Here is a 21,012-nt window from a genome sequence, read left to right as displayed (position 1 = left end):
ACATTACCAAGCCTTTCTACAATCTAAATGTGCATGAGCAGGTTCCCCCGAGACGCTTCCAAACTCCTCAATCCGACTCCCAAATGTTTTCTTAGCAAAATCCCGGCTGCCTGCTGGCCTCGTGAATGACACAGCGTTTTAAAAAGCGCTGCAGATAACAGTGAGAGGACAAAACGAAGAATAATCCACTCCTCGGGAGACTGAGACGATCAAAAAGAAATCCATTATTCATCTTTGGAAAAGCTGTTTTCTTGCCCTCAGCATGGCAGCGCTCCAAGTTTCCAGGGTATTCGAGTCAGAGTTGGGATTGCTGTAAAATTAATTGGCCATCAACTGAATGAGAGGAGACTGGGTGGGATCGGGACAGGCAGACCCCAGTGTGTTGCACACACACACACAGAGATGATAAAGAGCTGAGGTACTGTACCTGCTGAGAGATGGCGTAACCAATGACAGTATCGCCCTGCGGGACGTTCCAGGTCACCATGGCCGAGTGCGCCCTCAACTGGGTCACCGACACGTTCACGGGGGCTGCTGGCACAGCTGTTGACACATAAACACACACATCTGTTGGACGGACGGTCGCCAGAGCTCCTTGCGATCGAGGAGCTTCTGTTTTTTACAGGAAAACGACCCATTCGGTCAGAATCAGCGACAGACAGAAGCGTTCGGACGCACCCGTGACCTAACTGGTCTTTAAATCATTATCAAAATCTCTGTCACACAGCTAAAAGCCCCGATCAACTCCGTCATCTTCAAAAAACATCCCACTACTGCTGGTTTTTGGTTGGATCTGGATTCGGACAAAAAAAGGCTGATAAATTGACAAACTGCCTGAAAGTTGCTTTTGAGAGCATGGGTGTCCTTGACTGTGATTTAGATTAATGCAAATGTGCAACAACGCACTGTTCCAACACATTAATCTAAATGATTCTCCGGGGGGAGGTCAAGACTGACAGAGGGGGCTGCTACGAGAGAGCGGGGTTTATTCCGTGGTAGTTTTCCATCAGGAAACGCTGCGAACGCCACTGAAACTTGTTGCCGTTTGCTTTTTGACAAAGAAAAATCGAAATTCAATTTGCGATGAGGTGGAGAGAGGTTTCGGTTAAGTAAAAATTTGATAGTATAATAGATTATAGTAACAAAAAGGACAAAGCTTTTAGACTGGAAGGCGAAAATAAAACATCTCATTCAAGGACAAGAAAGCAGAAATACTGTCGCGAGCAAGCGAGGAAGGCAAAATGAAAAAGGCGAACATGTTAATAAAAGCAGCAATGAGGAAAACAGCCAGCTATGAATCTATGGACCTCCACAACGTCCGCATCTCTGGGAAAATAACAGTTTTCAGGGAAATCTACAGTGTTTCCGTGTTATGTTGAAAAGAACCACAAAAAAAACAAAATCTAACTGTTCGAGAAGTTTTATGTAGAGCAGGTGTTGGAGAATGTTGTATCAGTTTATTAAAAAAAGAAACTAGGTGTTTTCTCCTGTGGCACAGACAGGAAAAAGGATGCTACAGCCCCAATGCTAACTCTGCCTTTGCCTTGGTCATGACTCAACATACAGGCCGCTGAGTGTGAAATAAGTGCTCAATAAAAATACAGTATTTTATACAGCATCCATCTCAGATTTATTCACACAGCTCCACCCCGACAGGCAGATCGGTCAAAGAGCTTCGCACAAAATTGACAATGACAACATAATAAAGTGGCACACGTCATAAAAACACAAGTTAGAACCCATGAATTAAAATCAAGTCAGTTCAAACTATAAAAGGACTAATTAACTGAGCCTTGAAAGTAGACACGAAGCGACATAAGGTTGCTTGCTGGACCCTGGATGCATGGCAACCCGGGACCCGTCCCAATCGGTTCAAAGCTGTGTTGCGAAGGTTGACGGTTGTTTTGGCTCACGGCTCCAGAAGCCCACCCTCCTTCAGCCTTTACCCGTCAGGATGAGCCGATTGCCATTGGTCCCCGTGGTCAAACGGACTCCTGGCTCCGCCCTGCCCCTTGGAACCTTAGTCAGGTGATACCCCCTCTATCCTTGAGGAAAGAATAACATTGAGTGATCACATCTTTCAGGGACTAAGTTTGCTCCAGTTGCAAACTATAAGTAGATGTCACCCTTAGTAACGGGAAAAGACCAAAAGAAAGTATGACTGAGAGCCAAAATCGCAGAAAGGAAGAAGACAAACTAAAGACAAAATAAGACAAAACCCAGAAGGAAAGAAAGGATGGATAAGGACGGAGAGAAGTGGGCGCCCTTCTCTTGACTTTCCTCTTGCCGACGACATAACATCTAATCAATCACTTGATTTTCACTGCGAGTCAGTATTTATTGACACGTCCAGTTCATCCACTTCAGCTTCTGCGACTTCTTTCAGGCTGGAACGGGGATGGCGCCGCGCATTCCCGCTCCGTTTCACCGACTGCAGCAGGCAATTAATATCTGCACAATGCAAACGCGTGCATCCGCGTGTGTTTGTGTGGAGGAAAAGGGGAAAAGACGCCTGCACTGAAGCCAATTAGGACATCAAGGCTTTGAAAAGAGAGAGAGGGAGAAAAAAAAAGAGGAAATTAAAATGCTGAGATTCTGAGTTCTCGTCCATGCTCTGTGCAGGAGAACATCAAAGACACTCAATCTGGTTTAGCGCTGATATTTTGCACATTTTATTCATGGCTGGGGGAAGTGTTGGGGAAGCCCAGATTAAGAAAAGATTTCCTAATAATCCTTGCCCTAACGATCAACAGCTGTGGAGTCCTCAGAGCAGCTCCCCTGCCCTCGGAATATTGAAATAACTGATGGCCATAAGAGCAGGAGAAGACTACGAGGGGAAAGAGTGTCTCAGGAGGCCATTTCCTCAGGGTTTTTTAATGTAATAAAGTATGTCGGACATCATTTCTTAAGGGTTAGGGTTACCCTAACAAAACAAAACATGCCGAGCGCTGCTTTCTGAAAACTTTAGCTGAGGAGGAAGATTGATCCGACTCTGGTGTGTCAGAAGTTTGCAAAAAAGTCTCTATCAGATACTGGCCTCATTTTTCGGTGAGAATGGGGCCATAGGAAAATTTTCCCGTAAAAATACAACAAATGGGTTTTTCGCTCCTATGCACTGCGAACAGTGGAAAATGTCAATGTTAATGAATTAAAATGACATTTAAAATGTTGTACAAGATGCAGAGTTTTTACGGTGTTTTGTTTTTCTTTCCTCATAGCATAAACAGGAGGGATATGTTCGAAAAATGACAGTCATATAGCTTTACTATGAGAAAAGCTGCAAGAATAAGAGTTTCTGTGATGGGGGGAGGCCTCCAACTGTCTTTTGATTCTCATAACACTGTGTAGCAAGAAAAATTGTTTTTGACTGTCTAAGTCGTTTTCCCATAACACTGAATGGCTCGTCCCATAACATTGTGTGGCCAGTAATGTCCTTTCCCCTAAACATTGTGTGGCCAGTAATGTCCTTTTCCCTTAACATTCTGTGGCCAGTAATGTCCTTTTCCCTTAACATTGCGTGGCCAGTAATGTCCTTTTCCCTTAACATTGCGTGGCCAGTAATGTCCTTTTCCCTTAACATTCTGTGGCCAGTAATGTCCTTTTCCCTTAACATTCTGTGGCCAGTAATGTCCTTTTCCCTTAACATTGCGTGGCCAGTAATGTCCTTTTCCCTTAACATTGCGTGGCCAGTAATGTCCTTTTCCCTTAACATTGCGTGGCCAGTTATGTCCTTTTCCCTTAACATTCTGTGGCCAGTAATGTCCTTTTCCCTTAACATTGCGTGGCCAGTAATGTCCTTTCCCCTTAACATTCTGTGGCCAGTAATGTCCTTTTCCCTTAACATTCTGTGGCCAGTAATGTCCTTTTCCCTTAACATTCTGTGGCCAGTAATGTCCTTTTCCCTTAACATTCTGTGGCCAGTAATGTCCTTTTCCCTTAACATTCTGTGGCCAGTAATGTCCTTTTCCCTTAACATTCTGTGGCCAGTAATGTCCTTTTCCCTTAACATTCTGTGGCCAGTAATGTCCTTTTCCCTTAACATTGCGTGGCCAGTAATGTCCTTTTCCCTTAACATTGCGTGGCCAGTAATGTCCTTTTCCCTTAACATTGCGTGGCCAGTAATGTCCTTTCCCCTTAACATTCTGTGGCCAGTAATGTCATTTCCCCTTAACATTCTGTGGCCAGTAATGTCCTTTTCCCTTAACATTCTGTGGCCAGTAATGTCCTTTCCCCTTAACATTGCGTGGCCAGTAATGTCCTTTCCCCTTAACATTGCGTGGCCAGTAATGTCCTTTTCCCTTAACATTGCGTGGCCTGTAATGTCCTTTCCCCTTAACATTCTGTGGCCAGCAATGTCCTTTTCCCTTAACACTGTGTGGCCAGTAATGTCCTTTTCCCTTAACATAGCGTGGCCAGTAATGTCCTTTTCCCTTAACATTGTGTGGCCAGTAATGTCCTTTTCCCTTAACATTGCGTGGCCAGTAATGTCCTTTTCCCTTAACATTGCGTGGCCAGTAATGTCCTTTTCCATTAACATTGCGTGGCCAGTAATGTCCTTTTCCCTTAACATAGCGTGGCCAGTAATGTCCTTTTCCCTTAACATTGTGTGGCCAGTAATGTACTTTTCCCTTAACAATGTGTGGCCAGTAATGTCCTTTTCCCTTAACACTGTGTGGCCAGTAATGTCCTTTCCCCTTAACACTGTGTGGCTAGTAATGTCCTTTTCCCTTAACATTGTGTGGCCAGTAATGTCCTTTTCCCTTAACACTGTGTGGTCAGTAATGTCCTTTCCCCTTAACACTGTGTGGCTAGTAATGTCCTTTTCCCTTAACATTCTGTGGCCAGTAATGTCCTTTTCCCTTAACATTGCGTGGCCAGTAATGTCCTTTCCCCTTAACATTCTGTGGCCAGTAATGTCCTTTTCCCTTAACATTCTGTGGCCAGTAATGTCCTTTCCCCTTAACATTGCGTGGCCAGTAATGTCCTTTTCCCTTAACATTCTGTGGCCAGTAATGTCCTTTTCCCTTAACATTGTGTGGCCAGTAATGTCCTTTTCCCTTAACATTGCGTGGCCAGTAATGTCATTTCCCCTTAACATTCTGTGGCCAGTAATGTCCTTTTCCCTTAACATTCTGTGGCCAGTAATGTCCTTTCCCCTTAACATTGCGTGGCCAGTAATGTCCTTTCCCCTTAACATTGCGTGGCCAGTAATGTCCTTTTCCCTTAACATTGCGTGGCCTGTAATGTCCTTTCCCCTTAACATTCTGTGGCCAGTAATGTCCTTTTCCCTTAACACTGTGTGGCCAGTAATGTCCTTTTCCCTTAACATAGCGTGGCCAGTAATGTCCTTTTCCCTTAACATTGTGTGGCCAGTAATGTCCTTTTCCCTTAACATTGCGTGGCCAGTAATGTCCTTTTCCCTTAACATTGCGTGGCCAGTAATGTCCTTTTCCCTTAACATTGCGTGGCCAGTAATGTCCTTTTCCCTTAACATAGCGTGGCCAGTAATGTCCTTTTCCCTTAACATTGTGTGGCCAGTAATGTCCTTTTCCCTTAACAATGTGTGGCCAGTAATGTCCTTTTCCCTTAACACTGTGTGGCCAGTAATGTCCTTTCCCCTTAACACTGTGTGGCTAGTAATGTCCTTTTCCCTTAACATTGTGTGGCCAGTAATGTCCTTTTCCCTTAACACTGTGTGGTCAGTAATGTCCTTTCCCCTTAACACTGTGTGGCTAGTAATGTCCTTTTCCCTTAACATTGTGTGGCCAGTAATGTCCTTTTCCCTTAACATTGCGTGGCCAGTAATGTCCTTTTCCCTTAACATTGCGTGGCCAGTAATGTCCTTTCCCCTTAACATTCTGTGGCCAGTAATGTCCTTTTCCCTTAACATTGCGTGGCCAGTAATGTCCTTTCCCCTTAACATTCTGTGGCCAGTAATGTCCTTTTCCCTTAACATTCTGTGGCCAGTAATGTCCTTTCCCCTTAACATTGCGTGGCCAGTAATGTCCTTTCCCCTTAACATTGCGTGGCCAGTAATGTCCTTTTCCCTTAACATTGCGTGGCCAGTAATGTCCTTTCCCCTTAACATTCTGTGGCCAGTAATGTCCTTTTCCCTTAACATTGCGTGGCCAGTAATGTCCTTTCCCCTTAACATTCTGTGGCCAGTAATGTCCTTTTCCCTTAACATTCTGTGGCCAGTAATGTCCTTTCCCCTTAACATTGCGTGGCCAGTAATGTCCTTTCCCCTTAACATTGCGTGGCCAGTAATGTCCTTTTCCCTTAACATTGCGTGGCCTGTAATGTCCTTTCCCCTTAACATTCTGTGGCCAGTAATGTCCTTTTCCCTTAACACTGTGTGGCCAGTAATGTCCTTTTCCCTTAACATAGCGTGGCCAGTAATGTCCTTTTCCCTTAACATTGTGTGGCCAGTAATGTCCTTTTCCCTTAACATTGCGTGGCCAGTAATGTCCTTTTCCCTTAACATTGCGTGGCCAGTAATGTCCTTTTCCCTTAACATAGCGTGGCCAGTAATGTCCTTTTCCCTTAACATTGTGTGGCCAGTAATGTCCTTTTCCCTTAACAATGTGTGGCCAGTAATGTCCTTTTCCCTTAACACTGTGTGGCCAGTAATGTCCTTTTCCCTTAACACTGTGTGGTCAGTAATGTCCTTTCCCCTTAACACTGTGTGGCTAGTAATGTCCTTTTCCCTTAACATTCTGTGGCCAGTAATGTCCTTTTCCCTTAACATTGCGTGGCCAGTAATGTCCTTTCCCCTTAACATTCTGTGGCCAGTAATGTCCTTTTCCCTTAACATTCTGTGGCCAGTAATGTCCTTTCCCCTTAACATTGCGTGGCCAGTAATGTCCTTTCCCCTTAACATAGCGTGGCCAGTAATGTCCTTTTCCCTTAACAATGCGTGGCCAGTAATGTCCTTTTCCCTTAACACTGTGTGGCCAGTAATGTCCTTTTCCCTTAACACTGTGTGGCCAGTAATGTCCTTTCCCCTTAACACTGTGTGGCCAGTAATGTCCTTTTCCCTTAACATTGTGTGGCCAGTAATGTCCTTTTCCCTTAACACTGTGTGGCCAGTAATGTCCTTTTCCCTTAACATTGTGTGGCCAGTAATGTCCTTTTCCCTTAACACTGTGTGGCCAGTAGTGTCCTTTTCCCTTAACACTGTGTGGCCAGTAATGTCCTTTCCCCTTAACACTGTGTGGCTAGTAATGTCCTTTTCCCTTAACACTGTGTGGCCAGTAATGTCCTTTCCCCTTAACACTGTGTGGCTAGTAATGTCCTTTTCCCTTAACATTGCGTGGCCAGTAATGTCCTTTTCCCTTAACACTGTGTGGCCAGTAATGTCCTTTTCACTTAACATTGTGTGGCCAGTAATGTCCTTTTCCCTTAACATTGTGTGGCCAGTAATGTCCTTTTCCCTTAACATTCTGTGGCCAGTAATGTCCTTTTCCCTTAACATTGTGTGGCCAGTAATGTCCTTTTCCCTTAACATTGTGTGGCCAGTAATGTCCTTTTCCCTTAACATTGTGTGGCCAGTAATGTCCTTTTCCCTTAACATTCTGTGGCCAGTAATGTCCTTTTCCCTTAACATTGCGTGGCCAGTAATGTCCTTTCCCCTTAACATTCTGTGGCCAGTAATGTCCTTTTCCCTTAACATTGTGTGGCCAGTAATGTCCTTTTCCCTTAACATAGCGTGGCCAGTAATGTCCTTTTCCCTTAACATTGCGTGGCCAGTAATGTCCTTTTCCCTTAACACTGTGTGGCCAGTAATGTCCTTTCCCCTTAACACTGTGTGGCTAGTAATGTCCTTTTCCCTTAACATTGTGTGGCCAGTAATGTCCTTTTCCCTTAACATTGTGTGGCCAGTAATGTCCTTTTCCCTTAACACTGTGTGGCCAGTAATGTCCTTTCCCCTTAACACTGTGTGGCTAGTAATGTCCTTTTCCCTTAACACTGTGTGGCCAGTAATGTCCTTTCCCCTTAACACTGTGTGGCTAGTAATGTCCTTTTCCCTTAACATTGTGTGGCCAGTAATGTCCTTTTCCCTTAACACTGTGTGGCCAGTAATGTCCTTTTCACTTAACATTTTGTGGCCAGTAATGTCCTTTTCCCTTAACATTGTGTGGCCAGTAATGTCCTTTTCCCTTAACATTGTGTGGCCAGTAATGTCCTTTTCCCTTAACACTGTGTGGCCAGCAAACAAACGATATAAATAGCAATAGTACCATTTTGTTAGTCAGACACCTCTGAGCCAGCTTCCTGGCAGGTTGCGCGGACTTCTCTCTTTCTTGCAAGAAATAAATGTTTTGTGTTAATTATATCCAGCGACTGAGCCTAATTTTGAGAGAATTTTTCTGACAGAACCTTTGTTATACAACATATTAATCAGGTGAAGAATGCATTCGTCGTCACAAAAATAGCAATGCATTTGCTTTTCAAGAAGCACAGCTTTTGTTTTTCCAGTTGCCTCGACTGACTAGACTACTCTTTATTTGTAATTGCCCACGAGACGCCCATTCATTCGGTGAATGACTAAAAAAAAAAGGACAAAAATGGCATCTCATTCTATCGCTGTAAACACAGAGGAAGAGAGCAGCTTATTTACACCACGGTGTAGGCAGCAGAGCTGACATAAACTCTCCAAGTATTCAGTGACAGGCTGAAAAGAGTTTGGCGTAATTCTAAACAGAAAGCTCCGTGAAGTACAACCATGAAAGTTGAGCTCTATCTCAGGCTAACAAGCCAGTCATCCCCAGCTCCCTCCTGGACTAACACCGTCCTGCCTGCAAGGGAACATCAATCTGTAATGGTTCTGTCAGACTTCCTACATTTTCCAAAGTGTCCTCCGACAGCTGAAGTGGAAGGATTAAAAAACCTGCTGCATCTTGCATCTTTAGGTGGACTGAGCGGAAAGCAGAGCAAGGTGGAGAGGAAAAGCAGCAATTGTGAGTCTATCCGTGGTGTCCTTTAGCGGCAGGTCTATTTTCTGTTTCTGTGGGCGTAGAAAACAGGCCAACCGTGTCTCCTTTCTGACAGAAACCTTCCACTATAAGTACATCGAGGAGGGAGAAACAGTGGCTGCAGAACAAAGCTCCCTCTCTTTTTGTTGACTGAAGATGGGACATGAAATGGGACTTCTGGGTGCAGAATTTTTACACATCTGAGACCATTTCAGGGATTAGATTCTAAAAGACCCAAACTGTGCGAAAGCTTAAGCATTACAAGCGTGTGCGAGAGCCATTTGGCTGCAGAGATTTCATTTTATTTTCTTCAGATGAACTGGAAAGCAGACTTTAGGAGGTACGGTGATTACATGAAACATCCCTGCAAAGACGCAAAAGGGCGGGAATTAACTCCAGGTGGTGGAAATGGAGGCAAACATGCGTCTACATCAGAGGGGCTTTATGAAATCCGTGGAAAAAAAACAAAACCACACAAACTGCTATTTGTGCAGACTTAACAGCAACTGAACTGGATGTTTAATGCTCAGTCTACAGTGTCAAAAAAGCATATTGATGGCCCAAAAGCAAAAAAAAAACAATAGAAAGTCAATAACTGCTGGCTGTGCTGTGGTGGATACACTGCTTTCCTAGGAAAAAGGAACGATGGCCGGTTGGACCCAACATAAGACTTAATTTGAGACTTTGGTTAGAGGTTGATGCACGAAACTTCTTGGTTAGGTTTAGGAATGAAAATAATCTGTTATTTAGAAAATAATTTTAAAGTACTGTCCTCGTCTCTGTCCCCTTTCAGTTCGTTAGTATTGGGCCTCTGACAAATGATTTCCCACTGCCTAATGTTTGAGCAGCAGCACAGCAGTGATGCAGCAAATCCGAAAACCCGCCAGCAGGGGAAAGTTGGGGAGGGGGCGTAATCGTCAACTCGTCAGGTTGCCCTAGAAACAAAAATGGTGACAATCGATGTGAGACTGCACAGTTGGCCTGTAACATGCCAACCAAAACCACCAGCCAGCATTTAGCTGGCGGCTAACTGGTACCATGTTCAGCGGTGATTATTGTCATTCCACGTGGCTATTCTCCATTTGTCCTGGCTTATTCTGCGTTTCGACCTCTCTTACTTTTAGATCAAAGCTCTTTTACTTATCAATAGAGGCTCGAGTCCCATTGAACATGCAGAGACATCTGATTTCCAGTGTTCGTCCGAGTTTGAGAAATTCAATTTACGAGCGTTTCGGTTATCTGCATTTGAAAAGTCCCATTTTAGTCTGAATGACACCTACATTTTCCCAGGTTTATGTAAATCTACCGTCCAAAGAGCTTTCCTAAATATCATCAAGAAGCTGCACACAGCTGGTTTGGCAAGTGCACAACATCTGGCCCAGCTTAACCGCATAATCATCCGAACACTTACCCAATTAATCTATTGATTCAAAGTATTATACACTGCTATACCTTCATTTGGTTTTTGGCTCTGCATCTCTGGACCAGAGCTTTCCGGTGAAGATATCAGCAAATACTTATTTGAAATCTGTTGGAACCACATCAAGTTCTTCCATACTGAACTGGGGAAAAAAAGAAAAAAAAAAACTTATTTTTGAGCCAACTGTGTTTCCCTCATAATGCCGCCACAGGGGGATTTCATGGAGAACAGAGGACAAGAAGCACACAAACGAGTGTACAAATAATGAAAATAATCAATATGAGAACATCCTGCTCCAACACACTCCACAGAGACATACACCCAGAGTCATGTTTCCTTGTCTCTACCAATGACAGCCGTGAGCCCCCAGAAATCCCATCACGTTACGGCTGCTAAATCCCACCTGCTTTCATCTGCCAGCGCTGCAATGGGCTGCTCATAACGCCGAATGTACTTCTGCAATTACATTACACACACACCAGGAGAGGACATGAGGGGGGGGGGCTTAGATGGAGTCAGGAAGACAGGGGGAAAAAAAAGAGACCGAGATGAGGAAGAGGTAGATGAAAGACGACAGGAATATGACAGAGCGAGGGATGAATGAGTCAGAAAAGTGGGGGGGGGGAGATGGAGGCCGAGGGAAGAGAGCAATTATCTGTGGCAGATATCAAGAGATGGCGATTTTCAATCTTTTGGTTTCGAGGGAAAAGACGGACGAAGGGCAAAGAGAGATGGATAGGGCAAGGAGGAAAAAAAGGGAAAAGGCTGGGAGTGTGGAAGAGGAGCAGAATGTGGATATCGACAGAAGGATGAAATATAGAAGTTCAGATGGATATTAGAACACACTGTTCTCCCGTGTCCTCATTCCTCCTTCGTATTTTAGACAGCTTTGAATATGACAGATTTCTAATCGTTCATTTTTAATTTAGTAAAGATTTTAAAAGACACATTCCCATCCGAATGGGTTTTTCAATTAAACCTTTGTGGCCACGATGTTCTAAAACACTAACTCAACACGCGACGGGCAACACAAGGCACCGATATGATAAACTACGGATTTTCAGCATTGTGTTTGCAGTTTTTAGAAGGGATACGACATGCTGACAATGTCAACATGTTCACTGTCTCCTTTCAGCCTGTTAAAGCTACACAAACAGAACACCAATCCTCCAGAACTAGTTTCAGTCTGCTTAACAGGAACATGCCCACGGATCTCCTACAAGGTCTATCATCTTAAAATTAGAATAAAAACTTCCCCCATTAACAAAAAAAAAAGGCTGAATTCAAAAGTCTGAGTCAGAAGAATTCTGTAACTCAGTCTGTTTTGCTTCCTAAATTGGAGCTTAGTAACTGTGGGCAGTTTAAAACAATTTTAGCAAATAGGACTAAGCCCCTCCTCGTCCCTCTCTGCTGTGCTTCAGCTTTGCCTGAAAGCCACTATTTGCTGAGGTTACCTTGGATGAACATGTGGCAAAAAGGATGCCAAATCATTTTGGTGTACCAATGAAATCCCATTATGAACTTTCATCAATATACAAACAAACTAACCTTCAATTGAATCGACACGATTCAATCATCATGAAACAAAATGCTTTTTCCTCAACGATATGTGTGCTACAGTCATTTGCAATCCTTAGTTTATTATCATGATCTTTTTGCTTTAATAACAGCTTTAAGTCCTTAGAGAACTCACAGCAGAGGATCCAAGATGAGTCATCCATAAGGAATCCTCCTCTTCTCCAGATTCTTTGTATCCTGAGGTCAAAGGTTGCTGACTTTTGTTTTCAGCTTGTCCAAAATATCTTAGGATAAGCTGAAGAGGAAACATCTGTATTTGGGAGTTGGGCTGTGATCATCACTGCAGTCGTTGAAGCATATTGATGGGCGTGTTTTGGGTTTCCGTTTCTCTCAAAGGTCCATTTTAAGCCTCCTGGCCGAGGCTGTTGGGTTTTCATTTGATTTCATTTTATTGGTATTTGATTGAGCCCACAACAGCACGTGTCCTTAATTTCCAATTAAATTTGGTGTAAAACTGCAATAACCAGCTGTGAAAACCCTTAAGTGAAAGGAAAAAGGAAAAATCTTTTTGTACAAGAGTGGGGGCAGAACTTTTCAAGAATTATTTGATCTTCTAACGGACACCAAATTGGGAAATCCCATCTTTGAAGCCAAATTTTTGGGTATAAACGATCACTAAACTCTAAGTAACCTTTAAAGCATCCATCCCTTTTCTATAACTTAACCCGGACCCAGGTTGTGGGAGTAAAGGTCCAAGCGGAAATCCCCTGCCACCACCTCCAGCTCTCACCCTACCCCTAAGGGTCTCCTGCATAGGAGTTTGGCTGCATAAATGTCAGTCTGGGTTCTGAAACTGAACCATATCTCCATCTTGCCCGACTTTAGGTCACAACATCTAACCCATTACCTGTCCAAAAAAACTGACCCAAAACCTAAATTAATCTAGCAATCATTGCTGGACTGGAGCCCTGCTTGCCAAAATTTAGCCAGTCCCAGAATAGAGCCTTGTGTCACCTCACTTGGTCAAACTCACTCGTATACCTGGGTGAAGAGTGAAACTGGCTCATCTCAGTCAACCCCCTCAGAATTTGAGTGTGAAGGTACAAAAAAACCCCTGTTAATGATGAAGAAAATCTGACTTGACGTTTGGATATTTTTTGCCTGACCGTGCATTTCTAATAGCTTATTTTTCAGCGAGATCCCAACAGCATCACACTCTCGGTGGATTCATCTCTCCAACACAACACTTAGTTTTTTGCTCTATGACTCTAACAAAAGCCTGCCCCACATGTGCATTTTCCTGTCAAATCCAACTCTGTTCTTCTCTGCAGCCCCCAGCGATACTGCAGTGACAAAAGCAGCCTGGTGACTGTCACTGTTTACCTTGCTCCTCGGTTACGTACGACTGTGGAGCCGGACAGCTGACTGTAAATCACGGTGATGTAACAGTTTGCTGATAAACTCAGACAGCCTAATCTGGCTAATGGCTCCGACCACTTTCTGAGATGGATGGATGTCTATGCACGTGTGTGTGTGTGAGTGTGTGCGTGCGTTTTGATACACCAACAACCTATGCATGCTGATGAAATATGCCGTCTGATCTTCTTTTAGTGGGTTATGAAATATTAGGCCCCTGGACAGATAATACAGCCCTCGGTCCTTATGTAAGAGCAAGGCAAAAGCATTGTGTCAGTCTTTGAGGTCATTTGTTTCTCTTTGTAGTAAATTTTGTAGACTTTTTTTTTTTTATAGTCGTTTGCTATTCGCTTTGGGATCATCTCGTGTCTTTTATTGAGACTCTCGGGGCGATTTTGTGCCTTTATGTGGCCCCTTTATTGACTTTGTAGCAATTTTGATCACCTCAATGAGCTTTTTGAGCATCTTTCTTGGAATTCTTTTCATCTTTGTGGCAATTTTTTTGAGCTTTATGGTTATTTTGTTTATTTTTGTGGTCATTCTGAGCCACTTTAGGTGCATTCTGTTGGTGGATTCAAGTCATTTTCTTTCTCTTCATGCTCGTCTAATTTCTGGTGGTCTTCTTTTGGAACTTAGCGATTTTGTTAGCGTCAAAACAGCTGTTCGAGTTTGTAACAGTTATACTTTGTCCCCGAGTCCAGCACACCTCTGAATGTGAGAATATGACAAGGTTTTTGAGTCTTTAAGTCCACTGAAAGTTACTTATTTTTTTATTAATGTCCAAACTCATTAAACAACAGCATTTCTGCACTCAAACGCCAAGCAATCGGCAGAGAATTTTAATTTGCCCTCGGCTGGTCATTTAGAGTCATGTCCCACCAAAGGATTTCCTACTGCTTAATGTTTTAGCAGCACAGCAGTGATGCAGCAAATCCGAAAAGCAGCAGAAGATAGCTGAGGAGGGGGCATAATCAACTCGTCAGGTTGCCACAGGAAAAAAAAACAAAAAAAAAAAAACGGTGACAGTCAACAGTGAGCGGAGCAGTGATGGGAGGCGGCACGGAGCAGATTAAGAGGCTTCCCTGCAGGAATGTAAAGCACTTTAGCCCGCTGCTTTTCAATAAAGACCTCCTGTGCACCGCAGCTGGTGCATTTTTATGATCACTACACGCCGCACATATGTTGGGATTTTGCCTTTGTTCTCCTTCCCGACCCTGTCGAACAGCTTTCACCTAATTCTAAAGATAATTCTAAGTACTCAGCTCCTGCCTGCTTTTTGGAGCCGAGCTCACGGCCTTTTGCGGCGCACGGGAGTTGTGGAAACATGTAATAAAATCTAAGCTGTTTTACACAGCTTAGATTGGTCTTCCAGAAGCTGTTAATAGAGACCCAACCTAATTATTCGCCACTAATGTTTGCAAACTTAGACACATAAAAGCCTGACATTGCTGTTTTCATTATAATGATAGCATTTATTAGCATAACTAATTATGCAGTCCTTGACAGACATTTAAAAAAGGCAAACAGTGCCGTTCAAAGTGTCGATCCGCCTCTCATTTCTTCATATTTCGCATCCAAGTAGCCAGACTTTCTTGTCAGCTTTTAAAGTGGTCTTGAGCAATAGTTCTCAAAGCTGTCTGAAGGTCTTTCAAAGTTATTCTTTAGACAGTTTGACGGTTTTTTCCCCCCCACGCATTTTCAGTCCAGGACTATCTTCAGAAGAATGCGTTTTGTTTGCTTCCATATCTTTGCCAATAAATCATTTCAAATGGTGGTCTTTGTTACTGGCAGCCTGTCGCAAAGACACATCATTTGTTCCCATTTCTTTCGCTGCGTCTCTGACAAATCCCAAAGATAACACGGTTTGACACTGACAGAACCTTTTGCGCCGAGAATATGATTGCTAAAAGAGCGATTAGCTGAAAACGTGACACACCTGGGCATGCAGTTTGTCTTCAAAAGACAAAACTGTGGAGAGCACTGGACAAAACTTAGACAGGCTTAAAGAAACAAACTGAACTGACAAAATTGGATGGAAAACAAAAGAAATTAAAGCAGATGAACAGGATCAGAAGGTGACGTCCTGAAGAAAAGGGAAAAAAGACCTGACACAGGAGCTGAGAGACGCATCTGGACCTTCAGTGGATCCACTTCTCACTGAAGCCTCATCAGAGATGGTCTCTATGGAAGGATGGCTGTCAAGAAGCCATCCTTAAGGAAGGGAAACAGGGAGAAAAGGCTGAGCTGTGCTATATGACACAAGGAGGGATGAATCCTCCCAAGAGCCAACATCCAAAGAAGAGCTTTGGGATATCCTTCAAGAAGCCTGGAGAACTATCCCTGAAGACCACTGAAAGAAATGACAGAAAGCCTGTCGAAGAGGGTTCAAAGTGTGTTGAAGAATAAATCTGGTGACTTTTAAGTTCGTCAAAAATGTGCAAACTCGGTGTTTGGCTCATATACTGGATTCCTTTTTTATATAACAACTGCAGAACCTATTTCCTGGCAGTAAAAAAAAAAAGAATCGAGGGATGGCTCAAGACTTTTGCAAGGCACCGTTTTACCAGAAAGATCAGCTACACAAAGATTCTTTTTTCTTTGAAGTTTGAAGAAATATTTTTCTGAAAAATTAGACCTGTTTTAGATACACACACACACACATACACACTCACACACACAACCTGCAAGATAATTACATCGATTTTTCAGCAGCAAGAGTTATACCATGGACGATAAAGTAACTGGTTATTTATAGTCTAATTGAAGGTAAAGTCTTATTAAGAATTCAGACTAATTGAGTTTCAGCTTGGTGCTGGAGCACAACATCACCTGATGCTCATTCATTATTTAGTAAAAACTTTTATTCAAAGCTAAGGCCTGCTGGGAGGCTCTCAGTCTGTCTTTGCACCTGTTGCTTTAAAATTTATGATGCGATCCTTTGAGAGGAGACAGGATTCCATCCTGTACTGCTGTGCTGCAAGGAGAGCTCCAAGATGAATCTCTCCGACAGTACAGGGGAGAGCGCGTTGTCATCACAATAATCAAAACCATTTAAACTCAATAGGTGGCAGAGAGCGGCGGCATGTCGAGCTGCGGGAACGATGAACCAGGTTATGACACGAGAAGGGGGGGGTGGAGGCCACGTGGGGGAACATAAAGCCCCGACATCATTGTATAAATCAACACAGAGCCCCCTGAGTGCTGATTAGCCGCCTCTTCTTATTCAGCCAAGAAGAAGAGCGTTGATTTGGCGCCGCTTGCCAAAGGCTGCTTTGCATTGAGGCCCCATGTGAACGTCCAAAGAGGAGGAATCTGCCCAGCAGTGATTTAAGTGCGCTCCTGCGACAGCTAATTAACCAGATCAGAGAGTGGGGGCTGGAATTCTAATCCCCTGATGGGCAATCAATTCAGGTTTTGACAGCTCCACAACAGCTCTTTGTCAGCTTGAAATATAAGGCGTAAACACTCGCTTAATTCAAACAGGTGGACACGCCAAGCGATACATTAATGTAAAGCTGCGCCGCTGTCGTGTACTTAAAGCTCTGGATGATGAAAAACAGGCTCCGTTTGAGCGAAAGACCCGTCCTCTGTTGCAGAGGCCAGACAGCTTCCTTTTCAGATACAGTGTGAATGGAAGCGGATTGGGACGGTTTTCTGCACCACTTTCAGTTTTCTCCCTCACTTTAGAGGCTGTACGTTTTTTTTCAAATGGCAAACTCGCTCTCCACTGAAAGGGAATGTCAAAGTCCAAAACGATGGCTGTGTCTTTTCGTGCATTCACACACGCCGCCCCCCCACAAATCCCGCCTGGCATACAAGTCGCCTTTGCACCACTTTCAGTGTTTGATCGGACCATCCCTGGACGTGTATCGATGCAGAAAACACGGCACATTTCAGACAAGTACATGCTTTTTTTGCCCTTTTGTGGTAGTTTTGTATGTCTCCGTCGCTATTTTTGTTCCTCAGTGGTCATTTCGAATGGGACTGTGGTCATTATGAGCCTCTTTGGGGTGAATCTGCACATTGTGGTGGTCATTTTCTGCCTAATTGTGGAAATTTGAACATCACTGCTAGCATTTTTGTGCCTTTGCGGTCGTTTTGTTAATCTATGGAGTCATTTCCTGACACTGCTGCTTTATGGAACATCTTTACAGCTACTTTTGATGTTCTTTTAGTACACCTTTGAAGCAATTTAGCACCAGTTTGTGGCCATTTGGCTTCATCATCATTTTGGTGCCACGATTTTACATAGAATCAGTGGTTTGGCTTTTAATCTGTCAGACACTTCGCCCCAATGAGCACAGCTGGCCCATTCGGGAACCTTTTTCTTAAGTTATCATTGAAAAGATGTGACAAACGAGTGTATTGCGTCATGGCCACGGAGGATTGAGGGCCGTTTATGTCAAAGCGAAGACATCAACATTGCTAGAGACGAAAAAAAAAAAACTTGAAATAAAGACAATTAAATTATTTTTCAGAACAGAACTTTCATTCATTTTCATTATATGTGAGAAAACATAATAATACAAAGTCAGATATGGAAAACGGTCACTCACTTCCTCCAACCATTCTCGGTGTTCGCCAGCAGGCCAGCAGCAGCAGCAGCAGCCCGAGGTCCAGGTGAAGAGACGCGGTCATAACCTCCTCCGTGTCCGCGCGCTCACCTCTGGCTCTTCCGCACACCTTCCCCTCTCCTGTCCTCTCCGTCCCTTCGCTTCTTTCAACTCTCCTGCGCTTTACTGGACGTCTCCCCGCGGGGTCACCGCGGTTTCGTTCATGTTCTTGTAACGCAGGCACAAATACACCACCACCCGCACTCCAACTTACACAAAGTAGGTCAGTAGGTATGCGGCGGCGGTATCACAGCGCCGTGTGAACGCGACACGCGCCGCTCGGTCACTTCAAGCTAACAGGTAGTTCGACCCGCTCCACTTGTCCTCGGCTTTGTGGCGTCAAATGCCAGAGGAGGAGGCGGATAAATGCGCCTTTCTTCTCAGCAGGTGGAAGGTCGTCGGACTTACAAAAAAAACAACAAAAAAAATAAATAAAAAAAAACGCCGACACCGCTTACAAAGAAGCGTTGGCGTTCATTTAAAGAAATGACAGCATAGAGATAACAGGGAGATATTTAAGCAGTCGACGCGGGTTGTCTCTGTCGTCCAGTCGGGGGGCGGCAGGCAGGTTGGTTTAGTCTGGCTAAATGTATGTGAAGCCCGGAGGAAGAGAAAATGTCTGCAAAGAGCTTCGGTGGTGGACTCCTCCAGTCAGCCGCACGTCGACCAACAAACACACACACAGCAGGTCCACGCTGGAGGGGGGGTAAAGAAGGGGTGCAATAATTCTTCACGCCGAATTCCTCGTTCGCTCCGAAGAGCCAACTGTTGATTATATAATGAGGTGTCGCCTCGCTCAGTCTGAGTCGATGCCTTCACAGGAGACCAAACCGACCTGCCACGCTGTTCTCCGAACCGATTTTAAACTGGATGATCATCAGTTACTTGTGTCAAAATTAAACGTGGGGTGTTCACAACGGACTGAGGTTTGCATTCATCGTGGTTAGAAGCTCCATTTCTCCATCACCCGTCAGTTTGGCTACATTCAGCCTGGGATGAATAATTGACCGCGATTTCCATTCCAGTCGTGTGAAAAGTAAAGCACAACTTGTGTCATGAAACATGGAAATGGTTCTTTCCAGGTCTTAAATGTTGGTCAATTTATATGAGGACGAGTAAAACAAATGAAAACGCAGCATATATTACACTGCACCATTATTTATTTGGCCAAATCTAAGCCAAGCTTCAGGAACAGTTTATGAAAACCTTTAGCAACAATAACTTTAAGTTATAATATTCTGTTCTTCCTAACAGCGATGGCCTCACATTTGACTCAATACTTTACAGCTGATTTCATGGTGGACTCAATGGCCCCAGGTCCTGTGGCTGCAAAACAAGCCCATATCATCAGCCCTCCACCACCGTGCTTGACAGTTGGTTTTGAGGTGTTTGTGCTGATATGCTTGTGTTTGGTTTTCTCCAAACGTGCTGCTGTGCATTAAAACCAAGCATCTCCACTGTGGTCTCGTCTGTCCAAAGGACATTGTTCATTGGTCTTGTGGTTTGTTCAGATACACCTTTGCAAACCTAAGCTCTTTTTAGAGCGATGAGGCTTTCTTCTGCAACCCTTCCACACAAGCCCTACTTGTTCAGTCATCATCGTACTGTCATAAACTTCAACATTTAACGTGCTAACTAAGGCCTGAGGAGTCTGAGATGTAGCTCCTTGGGGTTTTTTTGCAGTTTCTCTGAGCATTGCTCAGTCTGGTAAACTTGCTGGGACGTCCACTCCTGGGAGGATTGTCCTCTTGAACTTTGAATGTTTTTTCAGTTGTGAATAATCTTTCTCTCTCAAGTCGACGGCTACCTGAAAAAAATCCTAACTACACGTCGAGTTGAGGCAGACCGTAAAGGGCTGTGATTGGTCTTCTCAGAACGTCATTTCCGGCAGTTGATTTTTTTACGGTCTTAATTGCTGTACACAGCGAAGAAGCTCGTCAAATTGGCCCGTTGACATTCGAAAGTATTGAAAGTGCATTTGTTCATCCAGGTACCTCAGTGGGTGAACCAGTGTAAATTCACCCGTTCCCAGCCTCGCCCGGTCGTACAGACCTCCTCCGCACACGTCTTCTCTGTCGCCAGCGCATCATCATTTGCAATATAAGCATTTGTTCTTCAGTATTGATGAGCTCCAACTGTAAATACAGCTGCTCCACCTCGGTTACCATTGTTTACTGTTGTTAACTTTGACCAGATGAAAAAGCAAGGATTCGGCTCAGAAGCATAAACAAGGCTTAATTGTTTGGAAATGACCTTATAACCTGTCCCAGATCAACGGGGTGCCACAGTTACTTCTCTAGGATCATTGCTGATGTCTTTCCTCCTTTGCATCGTGTTAACGCACACCTGAATGCTCCAGACCAGCAAACTGCATTTGATCAGCACCACCTGGCTGCTCCTGACCCTCTTAATTCCCGTCCACGCACGTCTTCAGCATTTTGGCTTAGTTTTTGTCAAATAATGACACAGCAATGAACAATGATGAAACTAACTGAAAGAGGCCATGATGTGCAAGAGCTTCACTTCGGAAGTCATTGTTCCTTTTTTTTTTTTTTAATTTCAAAGGCACAACTTTCACCCCTAAAGCCATATAGTCAAATATTTTAGCTGCAGCTGTATTTGGGTTAGAAAGCCTTTAGATACAGCACATTATCTTGTGACATGCTTGAATTAACCAAGCATAATAAGCTTAAGCTTAAAATGATTCAGAATAAGGCAAAAAAAGCAACAACACAGAAATGAACAACCATTTGATGGTGTTTTATAGAATTTTAATGAAAACACTGTGATCCTGCAGTTTTACTTCATAACTCCCTTTGAAATTGACACAACCGTATTTAATCGCCATCATAATTTGAGTTAAAGCTCCAGTTCTGGCACCTATGCAGCTGTAAAACAGAGAGCACATTGTCCTTGCTTGTAGAATCTCTTTATTAAAACAAAGTACATGCCTCTTGACCTTCAACAAAGCCTTTTATATCATGTTAACTGGCATTTATCCAAAATACCTGTTTTTTTTTTATGATGGGAATTTTATAAAGTCCTTTTTGGGGCAGCAGTTGCTCTCTGT

General features: G+C 43.7%; 1 protein-coding gene across 1 annotated transcript in view; it reads right to left on the bottom strand.

Annotated features, from left to right (window-relative positions):
- Window positions 1–18,760, bottom strand: part of LOC140293071 (fibronectin type III domain-containing protein 5b-like) — a 30,926-nt gene extending 12,166 nt beyond the window's left edge. Inside the window, exons 1-2 of the mRNA XM_072379509.1 lie at window positions 17,886–18,760; window positions 428–543 (exon numbers count right to left, since the gene is read on the bottom strand). Of these exons, the coding sequence (XP_072235610.1) occupies window positions 428–543; window positions 17,886–17,967 (198 nt within the window). The 5' untranslated portion in view covers window positions 17,968–18,760. The remainder of the gene's footprint in view (window positions 1–427; window positions 544–17,885) is intronic.
- Window positions 18,761–21,012: the final 2,252 nt, after the last annotated feature.

This window comes from Leuresthes tenuis, unplaced genomic scaffold (assembly GCF_036924035.1).
Source record: "Leuresthes tenuis unplaced genomic scaffold, fLeuTen1.0.hap1 SCAF_1, whole genome shotgun sequence".
Taxonomy (NCBI): domain Eukaryota; kingdom Metazoa; phylum Chordata; class Actinopteri; order Atheriniformes; family Atherinopsidae; genus Leuresthes; species Leuresthes tenuis.
Note: the sequence above shows the minus strand (reverse complement) of the source record. Positions and strands in the feature narration are given on the sequence as shown.